At 36.7% G+C, this 26,923-nt stretch overlaps 1 protein-coding gene across 1 annotated transcript; it reads left to right on the top strand.

The window, feature by feature from the left end:
• Positions 1-281: 281 nt before the first annotated feature.
• Positions 282-5,073, top strand: LOC132641112 (cysteine-rich receptor-like protein kinase 2). Its single transcript, XM_060357997.1, has 8 exons — positions 282-519; positions 1,792-2,589; positions 2,672-2,782; positions 2,863-3,002; positions 3,340-3,550; positions 3,657-3,891; positions 4,014-4,164; positions 4,275-5,073. The coding sequence occupies exons 2-8, from the start codon at positions 1,824-1,826 to the stop codon at positions 4,605-4,607; spliced, it is 1,947 nt and encodes a 648-aa protein (XP_060213980.1). The 5' UTR covers positions 282-519; positions 1,792-1,823; the 3' UTR covers positions 4,608-5,073.
• Positions 5,074-26,923: the final 21,850 nt, after the last annotated feature.

Raw genomic sequence — 26,923 nt, 5'->3', positions numbered from 1 at the left:
TTAAAAAATAGTAATAATTAAAATACCTATTCATTACAAGTAAAATTAACAACTTGAAAAATAAGACAAAACATTTTCTAGAACAAGTATACTCAAATAACCTAATTTATTTTAATTATTTTTTTTTAAAAAAAAAAGACACTTAAAATTTAGAGATTTAACCCAACCGTCAAAAACGACCTCAACAAAAAGGTAATTAAGGTAAAGGAAGTTTCGGTTAAAAGAAACGCGTTATTTCAAAGTCTCCTCCATTATAACCCATTTTTTTCTCTTTGAAAAAACAAATATCACTTTCACTTTGTCTATTCTTCTTCCTTGACTCTTTCATTTAATAATCCCTCATCTAATTATTAACAACATTTAATTTCATCCCTTTATATAAATCCTTCCCTTCCTTTTTTCTTCTTCTTCTTTGTCACTGTCCTTTGTTCTTTGTCATAGTTGTTAAGGAAGCTCAACAAATTTCTCCTGTGATGTTGATCAAGAAATCTATTTTCAGCAACCCCATGTGAACAAAAGGTAAGAATTTTGTTTTTTTAAGTTGTTTTATTTTCAATAAAAATGAAGTTTCCCTTAATGTTTTTGAGCTTAAAGAGCTTTTTTTCTACATTTAGCTTTGACTTTTAGTTTTTGTGTATTTTTCGAAATGGTTTCTTTTGGTGATTGAGAATTGTCTGTATTCAGTTCAATTTTGAGGATTTTGCTGTTTCTTCCTTCTTCTTTTTTTTTTTTTTTTTGATGTAATTATATCTTAATTTATGGGTAAACGAGTTTCCTATTTTATCAATTTATTTGGAAATGATTGCAAGAATCACTCTTTGGTCTTAAGCTTCGTGTAAAATCAGTAAAAAGAAATCGTAAACTTTGTTATGGTTGACTAGAAATAATCAAAGGAAATCCCCCCCCCCCCCCCCCCCCCTTTTTTTTTTTTTTTTTGGTTTCATTTGAACTCTAATTTTGAATCTAGCCATCAAGTTTTGAGTTTTCTGCATCAGAGACATATGTAAAGAGGAAAAAAAATGAAATATTGAATTTTTGATGTGTTTTGAAGATGTGGGAGTAAGTTTGTGAGTTGGGATTATGATGGCAAATTGGTCAATTATTATTATCTGGCTTGAGCCAAGTTGTTATTGAGGTGGGGTCTCACTTTTACATATGAAAATCAATGTAGTTGGTTTTGGTATAATCATTCAATGGTGACCTTTCTTTTGTTTCTAGATGGAACACGACAAAATTCTCAACTATGTCTCCTATTTTATTTACCACGTGCATAGACTATTTTCAAATTAATGAGTTTAGCTTTTATAAGTTGGACTTAGTTACATGGAAAAACTTTCTTTACATATCCAGTAAAAAAAAAAAATTAAATCTTAGTCTAATATAGGATGCTGCAGTAGTTTCAACTATGAGTATTTGTGGTCTCTTTTTTGTGTTGCTTTTAGCAAAAAATTAAAGATAAGATTTTGAAAAATGAATGTGAAATCAAGACTTCTTCTGATGGCTCAATGATTGTTAATAAAAGTAGAAAGGAAGTTTTACAGAAATGAAGGTGGCATAATTGTACTGTACTTTTTGGACTTTGCTGTTGACGTTTTTGGTTATGAAAGGAAGCTACCATGTTAATTCTTCATGGTTTTCATGTTACTCAACATTTTCAAGATTGAAAACAATAACTCGATAAATCTTTAATTCTTCATAACTTTTATGCAGTGATTTTATCTTCTTATATCTGATTGATTTCACTTGTTAGTCCCTGAAGTAGTCTACTTAAATTCGTCCTATATTGAGCAGGGATTTACCAATCGAAGATCTTGCATAGGGAAATGGAGAAAGCAGCGACATTAGTTGCATTTAGACTATTTGTTATTTTATCGATTTTACTTCTACCAAATGTATCAGAGGCAGAACCTAGATCTCAGACGGTCCAGATCATATGCGGTAACCAGCTTGAGCATAATACTACAGCTTATGTCCCGAATTTTGTTGCCACTATGGAAACCATAAGTGAGCAAATGAGAACTAAAGGCTATGGAGTAGCACTCACCGGCAGTGGACCGGATGCTAACTACGGACTAGCACAATGCTATGGTGATCTTTCTTTACTCGACTGTGTCTTATGCTATGCTGAAGCTCGAACCGTCCTTCCCCAATGCTTTCCATTCAATGGAGGGAGAATTTATCTTGATGGCTGCTTTATGCGGGCTGAGAATTACACATTCGATCACCAGTATTTAGGACCTGAAGACAGACATGTCTGTGGAAATAGAACCAGAAAGGGTTCTTTGTTCCAACAAACCGCTAGGCTTGCTGTCCAGCAAGCGGTTGCTAATGCACCAAACAATAATGGCTATGCACGTGCTGAAGTGGCAGTGCCCGGGGCAAAGAACGAGACGGCTTATGTCCTAGCTGATTGTTGGAGAACAGTGGGTGCTAACTCGTGCCGAGCTTGTTTGCAAAATGCATCTGCCTCCATGATGGGGTGCTTACCCTGGTCAGAAGGCCGAGCATTGTACACTGGATGCTTCATGAGGTACTCGGATGTTAATTTTCTTAATGCTATAGCTAGCAGTGGAGACTCATCATCAAATGGTAATTTTTACTTTGTATTCTTCCTTTTTCTTTAAGTCATCACTGAATGGACCATGTGGCTGATAGAGAAATGAATTTTCAGGAGTGGTAGTAATTGTAATTGCTGTTGTTAGTGCTGTGGTCGTCTTCGTAGTTGGAGCTGTTATCGCCTTTTATATGTGGAAGAACAAACAAATACAGAAGAAGAGAAAAGGTAAAACATTTGGTAATATTTCAGCTAAGGCTTTGGCTTTGGATATTTCTTAAAGCAACTAAGAGTTTTAAAATTTTCAGGTTCCAATGATGTGGAGAAATTAGTGAAGACCCTTAACGACAGCAGCTTGAACTTCAAGTATTCAACTCTTGAGAAAGCCACTGGGTCTTTTGATGAGGCAAACAAGCTTGGGCAAGGTGGATTTGGTACAGTTTATAAGGTAGTGGGTGAGAATATCGCACTGGTTAACATCTTTTTAAGTTTTCAATTTATCCATCACTATGTTTCACAATTAGCCCTTTTTTCATACTGTTTTATTATGCTTTTATAGTATTTTGCTGTGACTTTTTATACTGCTTTGAGTTGATTGTCCTTGTGCCAAGGGTCTACCGGAAACAACCTCTCTACCTCCCAAGGTTGGGGTAAGATCCGCGTACACTCTACCCTCCCCAGACCCCACTTTGTGGGATTTCACTGAGTATGTTGTTGTTGTTGTATGCTTCACAATGATTTATAATCACATCTGAGTAAGTCTATAATATGCTTATATACTGCAGGGAGTTCTACAAGATGGGAGAGAGATTGCTGTCAAGAGGCTGTTCTTCAACAACAAACACAGAGCTGCAGATTTTTATAATGAAGTCAACATTATTAGCAGTGTTGAGCACAAAAATCTAGTAAGGTTATTAGGATGCAGCTGTTCTGGACCCGAAAGCCTTCTTGTATATGAGTTCCTCCCGAACCAGAGTCTTGATCGGTTTATCTTTGGTGAGTAGCAGTTATTGTAGTATACAACTGCTGCAATGACTTTGTCACACTTGATTCTTATTGGCATGAAATTAATAGAATTCACCTTGTATGTCGAAATTGGCAGATCCTGCCAAAGGTAAAACGCTGAACTGGGAGAAAAGATTTGAAATCATTATAGGGACTGCAGAAGGTTTGGTGTACCTCCATGAAAACAATAAGACGAGGATCATTCATAGAGATATAAAAGCCAGCAATATCCTGTTGGATTCAAGGCTCAGAGCTAAAATAGCTGATTTTGGGTTGGCAAGGTCTTTCCAAGAAGACAAGAGTCACATAAGCACTGCTATTGCTGGGACTTTGTTAGTGATTCTTTTCTTTCACCATTTAAATCTTAGTTCAAAACTTATGTTCGCTAAATATTAACAGCCAGCAGTTGAATTAGTTATTTCAGATGGTTAATTTTCCGTTCTTTCCTTTGCAGAGGTTATATGGCACCAGAATACTTAGCCCATGGCCAACTAACCGAAAAGGCAGATGTTTACAGCTTTGGTGTTCTTTTATTGGAGATAGTTACTGGAAGGCAGAATAATAGAAGCAAAAACACTGAATACTCCGACAGTTTAATTTCCATTGTAAGATGTGAAACTAATTCGTCTATTTACCAATATATTTCTGGATCTATACAATTGCAGACAAGAAAGTTGTTGCTCATTGATTTAACTTCTTGTCGTGGATGAAACAGGCATGGCAGCATTTTCAGCATGGGAGAGTAGAGGAACTGTTTGACCCAAATCTTATGCTGCACAACTACCACACAAGTAATGTAAAAAAGGAGGTTCTGCGAATGGTACATGTAGGACTTTTGTGCACACAAGAGGTTCCAGGATTAAGACCGTCCATGTCAAAGGCATTGCAGATGCTAGTAAAGAAAGAAGAAGAGTTACCGGTTCCATCTAATCCTCCCTTTGTAGATGAGAAAACCATGGAGCTTCATGATCCTTGGGATACCCCATCTAAAGAAGGCGATTCGGCTTCAATTGCAAACGTTTCTCACAGTTCTTTCTACCCCAGATGATGTATCAGTGTCCTCAAACTGAGATATGACATAAATCTGTGAGACAACAAATGTTGTGCGTCTCAAGTGTTGTCTTGCCTCGTGTTCCTTTTTGCAGACTCTGGGAGCAGATGTTTGTTTGCAACAAGTTGCTTTGTCATTGTAATGGTGAAGAGAGAGATTGTTGGGCAAACTATCGGTATAATTGTAGCATAAGATAAAAATATAAAAGTGAAGTAAGAGCCTATTGGGTACACCATTGGTGTGATTGTAACACAAGATTAAATACAACTTATGTTGATTATGAGAACGGTCTAATTCCAAGTTACTAGTACATTATGAATGTATTGAATAGGACAAGTAGAGAAAATATATTGACTATATACAACAACTCTCTAGCTAATTAGATGTATTTGTACTCTTAATCTGGATAGGACAATGTATATTGTTTATCCTTTTTATTTATTAATAGGTGAAGTTCATTATAGATCAGTACGCCTAACAAATTGGATGATGACAATATAAATTTTGAAATAATAATTAGTTAGATAGAATTCATGTCTCTGTTTAGAGATTGATTGTAACATCCCGACCCTTGATTCTTCGATTTAAAGCTTAATTTTGGGTTTGGAGACTTTGAACAAGTTATAATATCCGCTTGAACTTATTTGAGGGGGTTTCGGTGAGTTTTGGGTGCTAAAACCCCCTTGGTGCTGCACCAGATTTTTTTTTTCCTGGTGCAGCTGCAGGCCTCACGGCGCTTAGGGTCGCGCTTGTGAAGAAGGGACTGGGGGACCCTGGGCAGTTGCGTGAGGCTATTCGCGGTCGCGTAGAGGGCCTCGCTGAACTGCTCTTCGCGGTCGCGGGTCTCACTCGCCATCGCGTAGTAAAAGCTGGAAGATCTGGATTTTATGTCATTTCAACATTTTTATTAGTTGGATAGTCGGTTTTTGGATAATTCAAAGATGGATTTTTATCTTAAATTATTGGGCAAGTGTTTTTAACTTGGATTTAAGTTATTATATCAATTGCCCGTTGATTTTAACGCCTAGATTTGTATATTTGAATTGGGAATGTTGGGGATTTTAATTTAGGGTTAAGAGAGTGTAATTTGTGAAATTCTAGGTCAATTCATTATCGTGTTTGGAAGTTGATCGTCGATTTGAACTCATGGGAGTATGAGTACCGTGGAAATATAGTAAAATTACCCGGCGGCTCGGGTTTGGCTTTTTGGTTGACTTTTGATTCGATTTCATTTTATATTGCAATATGGATATCGTTGTACTCGTTTAACCCCGTAAATTACACTTATTGAATAGATTGGAGTACAAATTGGTTATTGTTTGTTAGTTACCACAAGCAAATATTTATATGGTGTTTATGTGGTAGACGTGATGAGTTGATAAATGAAACTAGTCTGGCAGCTGCAGCTGAAGATAAAGAAACTTATTCATTTGAAATAATTTAACGCTTTGCAACTAAAGAAGATTGTCAGCTCTTGAAATTGTCTGCTTTCAATATGGTATTCAGGAGTATATTGATCTTGGAATTAAGTTAGCAGATTAAAATTCAACTCTCATTTCCTTGGTATACTACGTTAACACCTTCACATATTTAATTACAAGTGCTGGTAACTTTTATTATACAGATGTGAGGATAAATTATTTTTGGAGTTCATTTGCTAGGACAAATTATTTTTGGAGTTCATTTGCTTTAAGAAGTGGTTGGTTACTGACTTACTTCTTCTTTGTACTGCTATACGTATCCGCGCAATGCACGGTCATTATAATTTAAAATTAAATCATTCGAAAAGTGCATTTATAGGTAAAGACAGAAAGTCATACGAAAAATTTATAATTTATATGAAAATGTAATTCGTACATATGAAATTATGTGTTTGAGTTGAGGTATACATGTCTTATTATTTACTGTTCGCAAGCTTTCTTTTTCTTTTCAAATAACATAGCAACATACATAAAATTCAACGATTCATCATGGTAACACTGATTATATATGAAAAAACAAATTAAGCATTCGAAGTTCAATCAACATAGATTCGTGAAACAGCATCGGATTGAAGTCCCTTACACTCAATTTCCTACATTTCCACGTTTGTTCGATCTCCTTTTTAGTTATTCTTTATAATTCTAATTGATAGAATCATGTTTTAGAAGAGGCGAAAACTATAAGTAGTAAAAATCATTGCAAATGAATAGATCATAAGAATAGGATGAGGATTAAATTCTTTTTACTAATCACATTATTTGAGACTTTAAGAAACTAATGTGAATGTTTAGCATGTCATTTCAAAAGGGTGTCGCTCAAACTGCTCTGCAAATTTAGTTTGTTATCTGTATAAAAAAAACAGTGATTAATTTTTACTGTTCTCGAGCCATACACTTTAATTGAGTAAAATATATAGAGATTAAGATAGCACAAAACCTTGAAGCTTGAGTCACATTGCGTCTTAATTGGGTTCCAATGGTCTGAAATGATAACTCAAAATGAATTGATAAATGAACCAATTTAATATTCAGGTTCAAATTTTGGATCTGAAATATTAAAAATACTTTCAACAAAGTATAAATAGAAACTTGCTATTTTTTCTACTCATTTATTTAAGCATGTTGTACTAATTAACTTTGCTTCAACAAAACTTTACTTTTAGATGACGGTATTCGACTTGAAGAGCTGGATAATTCAAAATTCTTTTTTTGTTGGATAGTGTATCGTGAAACTTTTACGCTACCAATCAGAAATGTCTTTTAGCTTGGACACCGATGTTAGATTAATCGAAATCTCAAATCTTAGGTCAAATTTCGGACAAATTTGAGTTTCCCCCAAGTCTTGTCTAATACGGAAATGAAGAACTTGCTGGCCTTCTAATCCCATGTTATCTCATTTTACTTTAATAAATACCCACGCGCATCGCGGATAATCTTTTAAAAAGGTAATCACCATATAAGTTATACGCGAACTAAATAATAGTATAGTGCTTATTTTACAAATTTTAAAAGGATTAAGATGTTTTGTGCAGAATAAATAACTAAACTTTTGTTATCATTAATTATAGAACATGACGTTATATCTCCATTGATGCTCGATTTTTTTTTTTTGATTACTTATTTAAATTATACATGTTAAATGTATATGAAAATTCAGAGTTTTGTCTTAATTCTACATTCGAAACCTCAATCTTTAACCACACTCGCTAACAAAAACTGATATTGAAAGTTAAATACGTAACTAATGTCATCGAATTAGATTTCGTTCATTTCAACAAACACATGAAATCACGTGGGAAAATCAATTAAAGATCAAGTGTTTGAAGCTCTGGGATTCCCCAATCCCCATGAGTCGAAAATTCGTATAAGATACTGCACGCCCACAAAATATATTGCTTCTACTAAGGAGACAAAATGTTTTCATCATAGGAATAAATATCAAAACAGTAGTTTAAGTTTATATCAATAACTTTCTCTTCCTACAACAGAAAATATGTACCCACAAAGCGGCAATTATCACAAAAAGTATCAAATTAACCAAGGTGTTTCTTGTAGCGTAGCATTTTTATTTAGAGAACAAATTGTCACAAATATGGTATTGAAATAGCGAAATAACAAAAAACTTAAATATACAACAAAGGATAATTTGGCTTTCATCTTCTCTTTATCCACATTCAATGACATTGGTTAGAGATTGTATATGAGGCGTGACTAGTATATGTTTGAAATTATTGCTTGATCAATACAACAACAACAACAACAACCCAGTGAAATCCCACAACGTGAGGTCTGGGGAGGGTAGAGTGTACGCAGACCTTACTCCTACCAAGGTAGGACGGCTGTTTCCGAAAGACCCTCGGCTCAATAAAAAACATAAAAAGAGGTCAGATAAGGCTAAGAGATTCAAACCGATATGGAAATGAAGTAACGCAAGCGACACAGATGACATAGAATAATCAAAGCACAGGAAATAACAGATAATAGCATAAATCAGAGCACACGAAATTATACTACGATAATGTGACTACTAATAAGACAGGATAATGAGACTATCTACTAGTCTTCTACCCTAATGTGGGTCCTATAAACCCTCCTATCTAAGGTCATGTCCTCGGTACGCTGTAACTGCGCCATGTCGTGTCTAATTACCTCTCCCCAATACTTCTTTGGCCTACCCCTACGTCGTCTGAAACCATCCATGGCCAACCTCTCACACCTCCGCACTGGGGCATCTGTGTCTCTCCTCTTCACATGCCCAAACCATCTCAATCTCGCTTCTCGCATCTTGTCTTCCACTGAGGCCACTCCCACCTTGTCCCGAATATCCTCATTCCTAATCCTGTCACTCCTGGTGTGGTCACACATCCATCTCAACATTCTCATCTCAGCAACTTTCATCTTTTGAACGTGAGAAATCTTAACTGGCCAACACTCCGCCCCATACAACATAGTTGGTCTAACCACCACTTTGTAGAACTTGCCCTTAAGTTGTGGTGGCACCTTCTTGTCACACAGCACTCCGGAAGCAAGCCTCCATTTCATCCACCCTGCCCCAATACGATGTGTGACATCATCGTCAATCTCCCCGCTGCCTTGCATAATAGACCCAAGATACTTGAAACTACTTTTCTTCTGGATGGCTTGGGTACCAAGCCTCACTTCCAAGCCAGCCTCCTGAGGTGCTTCACTAAACTTACACTCTAAGTACTCTGTCTTGGTCCTACTCAGCTTAAACCCTTTAGACTCCAGAGTTTGTCTCCAATCCTCCAGCTTAGCGTTAACTCCGCTACGAGTCTCGTCGATCAGGACTATGTCATCCGCGAAAAGCATACACCATGGCACCTCACCTTGAATTTGCCGCGTCAATCCATCCATCACCAAGGCAAATAAAAACGGACTAAGAGTTGATCCTTGATGCAACCCCATCACAACTGGAAAGTGCTCTGAGTCTCCTCCTACTGTCCTTACGCTGGTTTTGGCTCCCTCATACATGTCCTTGATCACCCTAATGTACGCCACAGGTACACCTTTAGCCTCCAAGCATCTCCATAGGATCTCTCTTGGAACTTTGTTGTAAGCCTTTTCTAGGTCGATGAATACCATGTGTAAGTCCCTCTTCCTCTCCCTATACTGCTCCACCAGTCTCCTCACAAGATGGATGGCTTATGTAGTTGAGCGTCCCGGCATGAATCCGAACTGATTCTCTGAAATAGACACGCCTTTCCTCACTCTCATCTCCACCACTCTTTCCCACACTTTCATAGTATGGCTTAGCAGCTTGATACCTCTATAGTTGTTGCAACTCTGGATATCTCCCTTGTTCTTGTATAGAGGGACCATTACACTCGACCTCCATTCTTCAGACATCATTACCGTCTTAAAGATGACATTAAACAACCTAGTCAGCCACTCCAAACCTGCCGGGCCCGCACTCTTCCAAAATTCCCCAGGAATCTCGTCAGGTCCGGTCGCTCTTCCCCTGCGCATCCTACGAACAGCACCCTTAACCTCCTCAACCTTAATACTCCTGCAATACCCAAAATCGTGACGCCTTCCTGTATGTTCTAAATCTCCCAACATAATGTCTCTGTCCCCTTCTTCATTTAAGAGTTTGGAGAAGTATGACTGTCATCTCCGTCTAATGAGAGTCTCCTCTACCAATACCTTGCCATGCTCGTCCTTGATGCACTTCACTTGGACCACATCATGTGCCTTTCTCTCCCTCGCCTTGGCTAGCCTGAACAATTTCTGATCCCCTCCTTTCTCTTCTAGTTCAGCATAAAGGCGTTCAAAAGCTGCCGTTTTTGCCGTCGAAACCGCCAACTTCGCCTCCTTCCTCGCCATCTTATAAAGTTCCCTATTCGTCCACTGCTCCACCTCATCCTTGCTTCTATCAACTTCGCATACGTCACCTTCTTTGCTTCCACCTTCCCTTGAACTTCTCCATTCCACCACCAGTCCCCTCGATGCCGGCCACGACTACCTGTCGAGACCCCCAACACTTCCCTTGCTACCGCCCTAATGCAACTAGCCGTCCTATCCCACATACTTGTCGCATCCCCAGTACTATCCCAGGCCCCCATAACCTTCAATTTCTCTCCCATCTCCACGGCACTAGTCGTGGTCAAACTCCCCCATCTGATCCTAGGTCGGTCATCCACATATTGCTTGATGAATATCAATAGAAAAATGAAAGATGAAATTACTGCGTGTATGAATATGAATAGAACAATAAAAGATACTGAAGCTAAATGGTGTCGGGCTACACTAAAATTAGACCGTTTTTCCAAAAAAAAATAAAAGAAGTGGCATTCTTTGTGAAAAATTTACTCCTGTATGAACTAATGAGATGTATTATTTATGCACGTGATATATATCACATAGCATACACCATAAACTTAGCAAACACAAATCACTGCACTTCCAATTTTGTATTAGACTAGCTAGCATTCAATACACTTGACATTTCTTTCTACGCCCAACACCCAAACTATAAAGGGAAGAATTGTTTTCCATATTTTCGTCGGATACTTATTCTTTATATTGTCTTCCCAGCATGACAGCATCTCTATCACATTTTTTGGCAGTACTCACTTAAGTCCAAATAGCCACAGATAGTCATAGGCAGCGTCCCGAAAAGTGCAACCAACCTTCTAATGAGAAGTGTCATTAACTCTTCATCATAAAAGAAATATCATCTCTGATCTATATGTGAGTCTTAGCAGCAACCTTGTGTAGGATTTGATCTGGATAGTAACTATTTGCTTTCCCTCGATTATCGCATACTTCAACATAAAATGTATGGCGGCAATGAAGTTACCTTTCGGGGTTGACATTTATAACTAAACAATTAAAATAAAAAGCATGATTAATAAATGTAATTGAAATTAAACACTATATGACTTGCAACTAAAGGTAATTAAACACTATACATATCTGTAATGACAAACAATTCATAGCTCGGAAATTCAAACGATTCGTAAATTTCATAAACACATACTTGGAGCACATATAAGAGGAGTTTTGATACATGACTGACATGGCAAATGTTTTTGTGCTTCTTTTGCTTCCTAGAAAAGTAAGGTTCTGTGATAGCAAAACTTTTGTAGACTAACATATTTGCAGTACTTTATCTTTAAAATGAAACCATTTTTAGAAGAAATAATCAAACTATCATCATCTTAAGAACAAAACAGAAATCGTACAGAATAGCTCAATGAACAACAATACAAAGATCAGACATTCAAGTGCTTCGTGAATTCATCACAAACAATATGACATGGATCACATAGGAGAGGAGCTTCGATACATGTAATCCCTCCTTTACCATCTGGCGGTTGAAAACAAAAGTGCTTCCAGGTACACGGCTGTTAGGCTCATCCAAGGCATATTTACGGAAGTAGCAGGGAACTTGACCGTCAAGTTTGAAAAGCTGGCTAAGCCTGTGTCACTTTCTTATGTCAGGAGAAAGGGAGATCAAAGAAGTATGAGGCCGCGAAGGATCTATGCAAATATTTTTCTGTTCTTTATGCATCCTAGAGAAATAAAGTCCCAGGATTTAAAAACTTGCGTTCGTACGGCTGCATATTCGTTTCTTAGAGCCCGTTTGGATTGGCTTATAAGTTGCTTATAAGCTGTTTTCAGCTTTTTTGAGTGTTTGGCTGGCCAGCTTAAAGTCATTTTGTGCTTAAAATAAGCTCAAAAAAATAATTGAGCCCATTTGACTTAGGTTATCTAAAGCAGCTTATAAGCTGAAAACAGCTTATAAGCCAAAAAAAAAATAAGTTAGACTACCCCAACTTATTTTTTTTAGCTTATAAGTTGTTTGCAGCTTATAGGCATAAGTCCATCCAAACAGGCTCTTAAATATCATTTCCATGCTAAACTGCATTCTCAACATCCGACATGAATAGTATCATCCTATAACATATGTTAGTAAAATCTCAAAGAGACATGGTACATTGCAGGTAAACATATTTATGTCCCTTTTGATGGTGTTACAACTAAACACTGGCCACCAACCCGTAATGGAAAAGGTTAATTAGTGCTTCTATTTAGTGTTCACTATAATCAACAGAATGAGCATTAAAATGGTCACAAACTCAAACTTAAAAATTCTTTACGACATATGCAACAAAGACAATCAATTGTGAATAGCATTATTCTACCACTCAAATGAAAAGTAAATATAATAGAAGGTTCTGCTTTTCCCCAATATTTGAAAAATCTTTAAAAAGGTAAATAGCTGAAATAGAAGAAGGAAAGACGTACCCGCATTTCAAGTCGTTGATCGAGTTGGGTGAGAACTGACAGTGGCTAAGCTCCACACACTAATGGCACTGTAGCAGTACGACTATCAATTTACTATTCGTTCCATTTCGAAAAGAACATATATTATTGTACCTTTACTTTTGAAATGCATATGATAACAACAAAGTGATCCAAAAGCTATGCAACACTTCAGAATATGAACATAAAGATGACGACCATTTTTCCTCACTGAAGATTTTTATTCATTTATAGTTGTGACTTTAATTCATTCACGTTTTTTTTTTAAACAATTCACCATTTTGAACCGCCAAACTCGAACAGACCTTCGACAGGAGTTAAACCATGTTGACACCCTTGGACTTGGATCTCAAATTATAAGAGGGCAAAACATGTTTTGTTGTCAGTTTAAAGTTCATGTTTGTCACAACCTGAGCCGATGAGCCGAGACGAGTGCCCGACCACTACTGACCAAGCACCCCTAAACTCGTACTTGCATCTCGCTGAGCAACATGGTGACCCACATAATTTATAACTGAGCTATACTAACTCCTGTATGCATCAAGAACTCGCAACTAGTATATATATACATATACATACGTGTTGAGGATAACAGTGCAAGCCGACTAGGCCGCTACATATGCCGTACAACCAAAATAAGAACCGACAAGGCTACATAACATCTTAACTACACACAACTATCTACAGACCTCTATGGAGTACTAGCTGTAGAAAGGACAGGACAAGGCTCCGTTATGCCCATATATACATGTCAAAATGGCATACCAAACGGAACTGCAGCTCCGAGCCAAGTGGAGCGCACCGTCTGTAGCTGAGCAGAAGGCCTACTGAACTGGATCGCCTATCTGGCTACCTAAACCTGCGGGCATGAACACAGCGCCCCCGGCAAAAGGGACGTCAGTACGAAACAATGTACTGAGTATGTAAGGCAAAGGATAACTGAAACTGAACTGAAAACAATACAATCTGGAGGCCAAAGAATGCCCTGAATATCTCACCTGACCTGTCTCATATGAAATACAATATAATGTTATTATATATCTCACTAACCAAGTGGCCAGGCAACTGAAAAATCTCACTGACCTATCGGCCAGGCAATCTGTCTCACTGACCCGTAGGCCAGGAAATCTGTCTCACTGAACCGTAGGCCAGGAAATCTGTTTCACTGACCCGAAGGCCGGGAAATCTGTCTCATTGACCAAGTGGCCAGGCTAAAGAAAATGTCTCACTGACCAAGTGGTCAGGCTAAAGAAAAATATATATGTATATCATGCAGTAGTATATCATGCATATGTTGAAAAACACTGATACTGTAACATATCTTTTTGTCTCTATATAAACTCAAGGACGTAGGGAGGGGATATGGCCCCTCAGAAAGAACAACATAACGCTCGGAAACTATTCCACAATATGACAGGCTCTACTTTGATAAATCTCTAGTCATAAGGTTCTTTACGCTCCTACCATATATGGAATCATGCCAAGAGAAGAAGGAACAGCCTTAACATACATGGAAGTTCACTTCTAGACTTTCCAACCTACTTCCGGTCTCACAATCTACATATAAAACCATTCATACTATTGTTAGGCTTATCGTCATATGCTTATCTTAAGCCTTCAAAGTAAACCCTTTTTAGAATCTGCCAAAATTCGGGCAGATCTCCCCTATATCTTCTACTCCCTCCAATCTTCAAAACACTCCCAAAGCACAATAAAACATCAACAATTCCATAATCAAAAGATATCAACAATTCCATAATCAAAAGATTACATTCAAACTATACTCAATTTAATGCCAAAACCTCTTTTCATAATCAACCAATAACCACAACTTCATACAACCTCTTATACCCTCGTATACGAAAATTCCTTGACATCATTCTTATCCCTCATAACAAGATTATGCTCAAAACATACTAATAATTATAATTCAAGTTAATTCACAACTCAAAATATCATCAAATGTATATTTGAACTTTTCCTCCAATTTTCTTCTCCTCAAATCTTAACATAATTACCAAACAAACTCATAAACATGAAACTAAGATGAAATCTTACCTCAAAATTCAAGAACACTTCAATTCCATGGTTACTCCACCTTAGAAATACTCACCCAAGCATCTTCAAGAAGAGGAGACAAGACAAGTGTAGACCTCACTTGGAAACCTTAACCACTTTAATCTTCACTTTGATCCTTGATTTAGGCTTGGAAATATGTTAGAATATGTTTGGAGAGGTTTCTAGGGCTTTCTAGAACTAGGGGTTATGTTAAAAATGAAATAAAAATGACCAAAATTGTCATTTAAACTTGTAGGAATATATGTGGATGTTATGGAAGGGTCTAGAGTTGGAAAATGACCCCAAAAAATGACCAAAAGGGTCCTTTTATACTTGCCAAGGTCGGTGGAACCGACCTAAAATGTCGCGCACTGTAGCACGCACTGTAGCTGCGCGTACTTCTACTCCGTCAGCCTAACTTGTAACGTCCATAACTTACTACTCTGATGTCATATCGATGAGCTGTTTGTTGTGTTGGAAACTAGACTTCATGAACTTCATTTTAGGCTTTTACTTTACTTCAAAACTCTTCATATGCTAAAATATATACTTCTCTAAAGTTGACCCAAAATTTATGTCCAAAATTTTTCCAAATTTTTGACAAACTTATTTTCTTCGATTTGCTTGATCCCAGAACCTTTAGACACATGCTTAACACTTGTTAAGAATATTTCTTAACCTCATATGGGTTCCATGACGTATCCAAGCTTACGTTAGTTTACTCACGACGCAAACGACGTGAGAATTTGTGCGATGTAACATTCCCCCCCCCCCCCCCCCCCCCCCTTTAAAACCATTCGTCCTCGAATGTTGAAGTAAAACTCGTTTTGACATTGATGTCAATATTCTCACCTGCATCTGTTGGCATTTATTTAACTTACTGGTAGTCTTACTCACGTATTCAAAATCGAACTTTATTCAAAATACGCAACTTATGATCCTCCTCGCGGTTCCTTGGAGGCGATATACCTTAAGTTAATAAATCGTAACCACAATTTGCAGACTTATGACACTGTATTGATTTGTTGAAGCGACAATCCCCTCCTGTTCTTTTTGGGGTTTAAACCTTTATACTTTGGTCCATTCAAGCTTTCCTCATATTCTACTGGCAATTTCTGAAAACTTATCCATTAACCCCATCATTCATATGAATAGTGATCAACTTGACGTTTAGCTTTCCCTTTCTTTTTTATCCCTATGAGCCCCACGCTCTATTTCTCCATTGATTAACAGTTGTACCTAGAGCTATTATGCTGAAATGTTACTCCATCTCTTGTCCGCATACCGTTCAATTGTGTCAGTATTGATTGATTCTACTCAACTAGTTAGTATTCTCCTTAACTCTCTTGGGTTGCCTTCTACTGCTTCTTTGGCATTCCCCAGTCTTATTGCGGTGGTATTCTATAGTTTGTTATATTGGAGTGCCTCAATTTCAGACAATTAACCTTTCTTGGATTCCTTGGTTTCCTTATATGAGCAATAGCATGGTTCCTTCTTAACGTATACAGTCCTTTCCCGTGCGCTTACTGACTCATCATCTTTACGTACATATAGACTCTATATTCATAGTTCACAATTCCTTTGGTATTTCTTGATTACTGTTTATTTACTACCAAAGGGTGTATTCTAGAGTTTGCCGAATTGCTTACCCAAGTAATTCTTGAATATCATCCTCTTTTTCTTATGGCTAAAATTTATGCACGTACTCACGGTTATCCCTTTTTCCTTATCACCTGTTTGTCTACTAGTTCACGCCTTATCATTCTCGTTATCCCTTTGACCTCTGTCGTTTACATCCTTATATGCTTGCTTACCCAGTACCTACCATATACCTTTATTCGATTTTGGTCTCATCCTCTTTATCCCTTTTTTATATGTTAGAAACTCTAACTCCTTTGACCTTTATGTATCTTTCCTACGCTTCACTGATACTCCATACCTTCATATTTTTAGAGTTTAACTTATTCTCTTCCCCTTAAGGATAACCTCAGAAACTGGTAATAGAGTATCCCTTGCTTTCTCGAGACTTCCTTCCACCCATACATCTTACTTGATTCTCTCTTTCTCCTTTCTAATAAAGTTTCTTATGTTCGGTCTGGGCTATCGGTAATTCTTGCACTTACATTAAGAATATCTCGAATCTCTTCTTCAGTGATCCTTTTCTTTCAATTTATCCTTGAAGTTGCTAGTCCTTAGTCCGACTGATGAATTAAGGATAAGTTTGGAAATTCACTGAAATGTGAACCAGGTTTCTTACTATGCGGTGAATTCAAATTATTTCACTCTTTCCTTTGTCTGCAGTTTTCCATCATAGATATCTAGAAAACCATTATTTTGCTCGTTCTATGCGGTTTCATTGCCACCAGCTTTGTTCCAATCAGGCGCATCATCCCTTTATTACTTTCTTTGAGATTCTTCTTAGACTCTTGGCCTTCGCTTAATTCTTACTTGCTAAATATTCCCTATAATCTGGCATACCCTATTTGTTGCTTGAGTTTATCAGCCGCACAAATATTCGAAGTCCTTAAATACTCATTTCCTCTATTTACCTTTTGCAATCGAAGATTTTGTATGTTTTCCCTCCTATACTGACCTTACCGTTTAGCCAACCAAATCTGATTTCTTCTTGTAATGCCATCATAAATCAATGTACTATTGCATTTATTTCCCACTACCCGCTTGTCACGACCCCAATTACTGATCGTGCGGGCACCTAATTTATTATTAGCGAACCCTTACCCGCTAACCTATTAGTCATTAGCCACTTTTAACTTCTTAAATCATTTATACTTAAACAATCAATGAAACAAGTAAATGAATAAATAGTCTGACCAAGTCATAAATAATAATTAATATAAGTGCGGACGTCTTAACTATTACACCCCTAAAATCTGAAAGTCATCGTACAAGGACTCTAACCAACAATGTCTAAAGAATGAAGTATATCTCAAATATAATAACAAATAATGTCTGGAATGAAAATAGACAATTGGAAAGAGAGATCTTCAGGTGGCATGGCATAGACAGAAGCTCACCCTCGGATCTGATCGAGCAAACTAGCTTCAAGCTAGAGATGTAGTCTGGATGAAATGTCTGGAACACAATCTGTAGTCAAAAAGGGTGCAACAAGGTAGTATCAGTACAAACACTATGTACCGGTAAGCATCATAGGCCGACTAAGATTAGTTCATGCATATAAGTATAAAATCAACAAGATAAATAGATAGGCACTTAACACTCAAATCCAAGTCACAGAATATCCCATAACAGAGTCACAGCCTAAGATGAAGCTTCTAAACCACAAGTCTGTCAAGTTTCAATAATCTCACTTGATAATCACAAGTCCAAGTTCCTTCCCTAGGCAGAGTCACTAATCCACAATTTAACTCAGTCAATGGTCATATTTATATCACAATAGGCATTCAACATCCATACTAAAATCAGAAACAAACGAGCATATAATAATGCAGAATAAATTATAATGATGTGCAATGCAAAATATGATGACGTGCAATGCAATGCCATGCACTGGCCAATCACTCGAACTGTACACACATGCTAACTGATGTCATTGCTCATTAGTCATGACCTACAGGGGACCCATGGTTTCCATGTACCACTCATTCCGGATTCACTCCTCGGACCCGAGCATAAACCTCCACTCTGGAATGAACCTCGGACGCTGCCCATATCAATGTACCTCTCGTTTCCAGAACTAAACTCGGACCACGAGCCCATAACTCAGCCACATCCTCATGCCTAGTCAAATGTGCCTTTTCATATATATAGTAACACTGTCACATCACTCTCAATGATCAATTCATCAAGTACCATGTATCAAATAGTATCACAAGTTCAACAAAAAGATTATATTAACTTCTTCACTAAGTTCACATCACAATGTATATCTCAACGTATTCCAGTTCATTAGTATATATAGACTATGAACAATTAGCAATATCAATCTCAAACATAAGGCATCATGCCACAAGTCTTCATGAATCGTTTCCGAACAATTTCCATCATGTATGAGTGTATTATGAATGCAAAAATGAGTGTAAACATGGTAAATCAATGCAAACCAATAAAGCAACAGTGAAGGTACAAGTCACAAAGCCACAAGTCATATGAAGACTTGGATCAACTCAACTATGAGATGGATCATGCAAACCGTCTCAACTAACATAATAGTCTATGTCCCTCTTTACTTCCACATGTAGCAAGTACACTTCACAACTAAGTCTTGTATCACCAAAAGCTCCACTTTTCTATATATTATCATCAATAGTAAATCATACATCAAGTTTTCATCTACGTACTGTCATAAATTTATATCACAATTCAAGCCTAAACTTATTATCCTTCCTTTCTCTGATAATATATGTCACAATAAGAGATAACTGAGTAAAACACGACAATTTAGGTAATAAGTCTAATCCCAATAACAGGGCAATGAACCACCATCAACAACAATAAACCTAATAGAAATCCATCTCGAATTTCCACAGTATGGATATAGCTACACCCCATATTTCAGTACATAAAGTAATGGCGACGAGCCCACAAAATCAGAAGTCATACCAACCTAGCTAACATCCAACCCAAACACCATGTCCGAATACCTAATCATGCTTTCTCCCATAAATTATACACAATACATATGTTTCTCTAGTCAAAGTCTAACTAACGTGAGTCGTAACCTACCTGGAATGCCGAGCAGCAATCTCGAATCGCCCAACCTTAGCCTTGCCTTCCTCTTTGGAGAACCTCAAAATGATTAACTTCTATCAAATATGAATTCTATGTTAGAATACGAATCTAAGGATACCCATATTGCCATAGTTTTACCCAAAACCCAAAAATGGACCCAAAATAGCCAAACCCGAGCCACAAGGGCAAAACTGTAATTTTATTGAAAATTCAGATATAATATAGTCAAAATAGTACTCTACGAGTCTAAACGAGTCCAACGATACCCATATTGCTATACTTTTAGAAAATTGTCCAAAATACCCTTACAATGTGAATCCGAGTTCATGAGAGCAAAACAGGAAATTTAGTGCATAATTATGTTACCCATCATCTAGTTAACCTTCAATTTTAATTTCATGAAATTCTATTCACCACAAGATATCCAAATTCATCTTTTCTATTTTTAGCCTACGGTTCTTAACCCATTAGTTCTTCACAATTAGTGTGTAGGATGACTAGGACATGATGATAATCGACAAATAAATAATGAATACTAGGTTAGAATCTTACCCCCAATGTTCTTGTGAATGATTTTCCATTGTTATCTCCCAACCCTCCAACTATTGAAGGTTTCATCAATTTTTTGCTCTAATCTTTCACTCACCATTAATGGAGCTTAAGCTTGCTATGGGATTTGAAGAAGGAATGATAATGAATCACATAAGGGTTTGCACTTACCTTTAAGGAGGAACTTCATCCTAACCCTAGGAAAATAGCCTCTCACTTTCTAAGGAAGTGTTTTTGGGTTTATGATGGGAAAAACTTGAAAAAGGACATTAAAAACGGACCTACTGCCCAGTGCACCCGCTGCAGTGGTGCACCCTTCGCTATAGCGGGTGCCCATGTTTCTGATTTGTTCAAAACTTTGTTTTAGCCCCCAAAACTCATCTGGAACCTCCCGAACACAAACCATATATGTATTTTGATTGTAAACCACGTTACAGACGCAACTATGACCTCGAAATTCCCAAAAGAGATCATTTGAACTCGGTGTTGACCATCAACCCTAATACTATGAAATTAAGCCTTCACTCAAGACTCAAAACATCCTTCGGACGCCTTGGGACCCAAACCAATGGCTTCACTAAGTCATAGGTCATACTAACGAGACTCAGGGAAAGGGTCAACAAGGTTAAATGGGTAAAAATACTATAACAACTAAACGGGTCATTACACCGCTCTTTCATTTTCCCAGCTCATACTGTTCTGTAGTTCTTCTTTACTAGGTGGTGGTGCTATAGTTCTTCCAATATCTTGTCGATCATTTTCCTACTCACAAATACTTATAAAATATTTTTTTTTCTTCCTTCTTTCATTCCTTTCTAAGTTTCCCTTTCGATGCCGTAACTTGTTCATATTTATACATATCCCTCGTATATTCATCTTATTTCCTTTATAATCGAATTTATGTACTCCTTATCAAGACTCCCGTCCCATGCGATTGATGTTTTTCCTCTTGGCCAGACTTGTTAGCTTATAAACCTTCCTCTTGTCCTTGATGGTTATACAACTTCCTTTAACCAATTCATTAGTGCACCCTTCTTACTTTTTCCCTTAGGGCCTTTCTTGACTTCCCTTGCTCATAAAGTGCTCTTCTCCACTTGCCATTCCATAGCATTGGCCCTGGAATTCGTAGAATAGTCTATTAGAAGTACGAATCATTTCTATTTCTAAAATTGTCTTTTAAGAGGGGGGGGGGGGGGGTTCCGTTTCCTAGGTGAACGTATCAATATGGCTTTACATTTATCCTTTTGGATGTGCCTTAAGAGTTAGAAATCCCTTGACACCTTTCATAAAACTTGATTATTCTTTCTCAAGTTATATTCATACCCATCGTTATTATACTTCAATCCTGCTTATCAAGATCTATTTCCGGGATCTTCGCATTCATCTTGTATCACATATTGCCATACTCTATCCTTCCTGCTTACTCACTTTAAAAATCTATCCGAATGGCTCTCAGCCTCTACCGCCGCCTTAACCCTTTTCTCGGAAACTTTAGTTGACCCTTACTAGCAACATACTTCCCTTGCTTACACTTCTCTTATTTCTTATGATATCATAGTCTTCTTCTTACTCTTATGTACACATATTCTTCTTCTCCCTGATATTGTTGCATCATGATTATCCAACTTTAACATTTGGAGAAAACAATATCAATCTGCCCTGTAGCACCTGCTACCTTAAATTCAATACCCAGCTTAATCCATACCTTTAGCATATCGCAAGATCGATCATAAGGGCACACACAATATTTAATGTGGCCACACATGAGTTATCATTTACCTTTCTTATTGGTACCTCACTTACGAAATATGCCACTGCTATTTAAAATTGTCCTGAATCTGTGGCTTTAATACATCTCCCCTCTTTTTGCCTAGCTAGTCAAACTCATACTTCGCGATAATTTAAAATTCCAATCATAAGGCTTATATTCTCCTAATTTCCCTCGGCTATTCTGGTTTCTCATATTTTCGTACGTCTTAATCTGTAGGACTTCTTAACATACTTTCTAAGTCCTAATTATGAGCCTCTGGCAACATAGACTTCAACGAATGATCTCCTCTCGAACACCTACTCTTCTTTCTTTTTTATTCATAAGTCGACATCACTCTCATTTATTTTTTTGTCAGGTGACCTTCACCACATCTGTCTAAAAATCAAGGTAAGCCTTCTTATAAGGATCACACCCGTCCTTTTTACTGCTGCAAGGTCTTTCGTCACATATCTTTTAAAAATCAATTTGAAATTCTAATGGAAACCCAAATAAAACTCTGTAATGCATTTCCCCTACGGTTGGAAAAGTCCTTTACTCTCCTGGTTAGATAAATGCTATCGTAACCTTTGGAACTCCCAATATCTAAAAAATTGTCGTAACCACAAGTTAACACACGTGGATGTCTTTCATTCCTAGTCCTGAGGTCCCTAGTATTAGTGGAAATGTCTTAGTCGTAATTACCCATAAATACTTCAATTATTGATTTACTTAAAATCCCCGATTGTCAACCATTAGAGGATATCCCATAGTAATCGCACATAACATAAAGAGTTCCAATAAGATGATCCACATACCTGTGATCGGCCTGTCCTGATCCTAGTCTTGGGGACTGTAAAGTGAAATATCCCTCTCATCATCCTCCCACCATCTACTCGTCTGACCATCCTCATATCCCCCATCATAGTTCGAAGGATATGAATACCCTGGCAACTCCTAATTAACTGAAGGCCAAGACTGAGGGCTAGAATACTCCGTAACACTTACACTTGTGGCTGCTTTGACGTTATGCTCAATCATAAGAGAAACTGGAGGGGCCAAATCTGGTGTAGCCTCAGGAGCCTCCTGCTCCACTGGTGTCTCATACTAACCCTCAGACGAGTCCGTCTCATAGATATCCTCTGACAGATCCTCCTCAGATCCTCCTCCATAGAAGTCACAGGCTCTTTGGGAATCATCCCAATACCCTCAGAAGGATCTGTCTCAATGGAGTAACTAAGACTTCTCCTAATCTGTCCTGGTTCCCAAGGTCCGAAGTCCACCCTGGGGGCCTTCCTTGCACCCCTACTATCAGAAGCTGACCTCTTCATCTATCTCAATCTGTTCTTACCTACAGGAAAAGAGGGTCAGGAACGGTCTTTCCTAGACTCTGGCTCTATTGCACGATCTAAGATAGAAAGGAAGGTTAATGATTTCTAAATGCCCCGCAGCCTCCTGTTTATAAGTGTGACATGCTTCACACCCATAAACAAGACTCTACTGGACACGGTCTGTAGACATCCCTAGGACAGAACTGCTCTGATACCACTTTTGTTAAGACCCAAACCAATAAACCGTGACGAGTGCCCGACCACTACTGACTAAGTGTTGATACCTAATTTTCATCTCATAAAATGCGCATTTTAATATTCAAATTTCCCGAGTCCAGGACGGAGTAAGGATGCCCTTAAAAATTAAAAAATTAAAAATCCCGAGAAAATTACAAAAAATTACGAGTTATTTACTTTCACAAACGTTATTTGAAAAGAAGATACATATCCCGCTCCGTCTAACTCGGGAAAATTATTAATTAAAAACGACATATGAATTACGGCTCATTTTGATCCCATTTTTTCACATTTTTAAATATTGCTCGGAAGTATATAAATATTGGGTTCGTTTTGAAGCATGTATTTTAAAACGACGTATTATAATTTTTATTTCGACAAAATATTATTTTATGAGTGACGCATTAGACTAATTAACCTAAAACTATATAAATTATGCTACATTTTTATAAAAAAATAAGAAGGGGATTTTATCCATTTGTACCTTTGTTGGTACTATTTGGATAAGGTCTTTTTTTTTTGGAGGGGGGGGGGGGGGGGGGGAGTACGGCCAAGTGGCCTATTTTTGTCCATAGATTTCTAAATCTTTAGTTGCATGATTTTGAAAATTTGAATAAGGATATTCGGTGGGGGGGGGGGGGGGGGAGGGGGGGAGTAAGTATGGCCAAGTAACCTATTTTTGTCCATAGAATTCTAAATGCTTAGCAGGATGATTTTGAAAATTTAAATAAGGATTTTTGGGGAGAAAAGTACGGCCAAGTGACCTATTTTTGTCCATAGAATTCTAATTGCTTTGTTGGATGATTCTTGAAAATTTGGATAAGGATTTTGGGGGGAAAAGCTATGGCCACATGGCCTCTTTTTATCCATGGAATTCTAAATTGGCTTGCCTACAAATAGAAGGGATGGACACTAAGAAAAGAGAGTTTTTTTTTTTTTTACGGAGATATTTTTTGGTTGGGAGGGGGGGGGGGGGGCATTTTTTGAGAGAAAAAAAAAAGGGGAATCTTCTTTTTCTATTTTTGGGGAAAAGATGAAAAAAGAGGGGTAAAAAAGTGAGAGTTCAAATTTGGCATCCTAAAAGCTAAAGTTTGATTTATATATTCAAAGATTAGCAACAAAAGATACAAACATAAGATATAAATTCAGAAAAAGAGAATTTTGTTTTTTTTAAAAGAAAAGGGGTTTAACGATTTGTGAAGTGTTTGGTGCTTGAAGTAGATTGAACAAATCCTCATTTTGATCTTTAGGTTGCCCCATCAAAAGGTAACCTCTCATTCTATCCTTTATTTCATTTCTAGTTATGATTATATATTTATTATGATACTTGTGTTAGTTAAAAACAATTCTTTGCTAGCTTAGTCTTGTTTGATGATTAAGTGGATATTATGTGAATTTGATACCATTTGAAAAAATGAAAATAAATTAGAAGTTTGATTTAGATAATGTTAAGTGATTTTAGGTTAGTTAAATTGATAAAAAAAAGAAAACATTTCATCCTTTATTTCATTTTAAGTTATGATTATATATTGTTTATGATGCTTGTGTAGTTGAAAAGGATTAGGTGCTAGCCTAACTTTGTTTACGTGATTAAGTGAGTATCCTATGGATTTATTATTATTTGAAAAAATGAAAGTAAATTAGAAGTTTCATTTAGACAATGTTATGTGATTTTAGGTTAGTTAAATCGATAAAAATAAGAAAAAGAGATTTCATCCCTTATTTCATTTTAAGTTATGATTATATGTTATTTATGATGCTTGTGTAGTTGAAAAAGACTACATGCTAGTCTAACTTTGTTTACATGATTAAGGGAGTATCCTATGGATTTATTACTATTTTGGACAATGTTAAGTGACTTTAGCTTAATTAAAATTGATAAAAATAAGAAATATAGTAGCATAAGTTAGAATTTTGACATTGTGTTGACAGGTTTAGTGTAATTTATTGATTCTTGTTAGCTTTTGATATATATATATATATATATAAATGAATTACAATACTTTTAAACCAAGCCCATAATTATCATACTTATAAATAAAATGCCAGTTTATGCAAAAGGCCTAATAGTTGCTATGAATTAGTAACAAACTCACAAGAACTAAGGTTTTTTATTTTATATATAAAAATATATATTTTTATATATATGATAATTATGAGCTTGGTTTAAAAGTATTGTAATTCATTTTTTTTGGCTTTGTAAATTAAATAATTGACCTCGGCCTATTACTAATGTTTTGTACACCTATCTTTTGTGACCTCCCCAATTTGTTGGTGGATTTTTCGAGGCCCACTAACATTTCTAGATCGAGTCAACCCCTATCATGGAAGCACTAAGGTATTGGAGCATAATTTGGAGCAGAAATATTTATATATGCATTTTATATTGGGTTGGTCGGCCCAATTCCCTACTCTTTATATTATTTACTTGATTATATATATGTATGTTTGTATATAAATTGGAACCCTGAATGAGATTATCACGCCTAAGAGTTGCTAAAATTGATTTTCAAAATTAAAAAAAAAAACGTTTAGGTAAATTTAGGATTGCGGATGATTTTGGGGATTTTGATTACCTTTGATATGATTTTGAACTTATAGGCAAACTATAGGACTACTATGATTGATTTGAAACTTGAGTTGGAAAAGATGTTTTGTAAACTTGGATTATCATTTTGGGTGAACTGTTTAAAGGCTAATGAGTTAACTTTGAGACTTTTTGTAAAGATTAAAACCAAGAATTGGATAAAAGTTCTAAAAATATGGCTAACCTATAAATTATATTAGTATGCCTATAAAAACTATTTTCTATACTTAAAAACATTTTTCTAAAAAATCTTTTTCTAAACTGGGGTGGGCTTACGCAATGTTCTACGTGGGTTAACGCCTTCGGGTTTTAACCTAGGTGTTCTAATCCGAAATCCAAAAAACACCCAATATTGGGCAAAACTCTACCATTTTTCGTTTCTTGAAAAGGAGTGTTTTTGGCATGAATGACTAATTTCTATTTGCGAAAATATGAAATAAAAACTGTTTTTATCACAAGCAATTTATATCTACAAAGTCATACTATTAGAACCCGTAGGTCAACCGTATTTTACGGATCCTTAATACTGGGTTGCCTAACACCTTCCCCGGGGGATCACCAGAATCCTTACCCATACTTTGGTTAGATTAAGTTTCTTTTAAAATTTAACCGTTTTAAATGAACCCTTTTCGAATTGGTTTTCCTAATTTCCTAAAACATAGGTGGCGACTCTAAAACATTATCCATTTAGAGTACCATTACGTAGATGTATATTTTTCCTTTTTCCCGGTACGATTGACAACCGTATTCCTTGGGACACTTTCCTTTTTAAATGAGGCAAGTGCAAATGCGAAGCAGAAAAATATGACCCGCTACAGGTGGCG

Source organism: Lycium barbarum, chromosome 5 (genome assembly GCF_019175385.1).
Source record: "Lycium barbarum isolate Lr01 chromosome 5, ASM1917538v2, whole genome shotgun sequence".
Taxonomy (NCBI): Eukaryota; Viridiplantae; Streptophyta; class Magnoliopsida; order Solanales; family Solanaceae; genus Lycium; species Lycium barbarum.
Note: the sequence above shows the minus strand (reverse complement) of the source record. Positions and strands in the feature narration are given on the sequence as shown.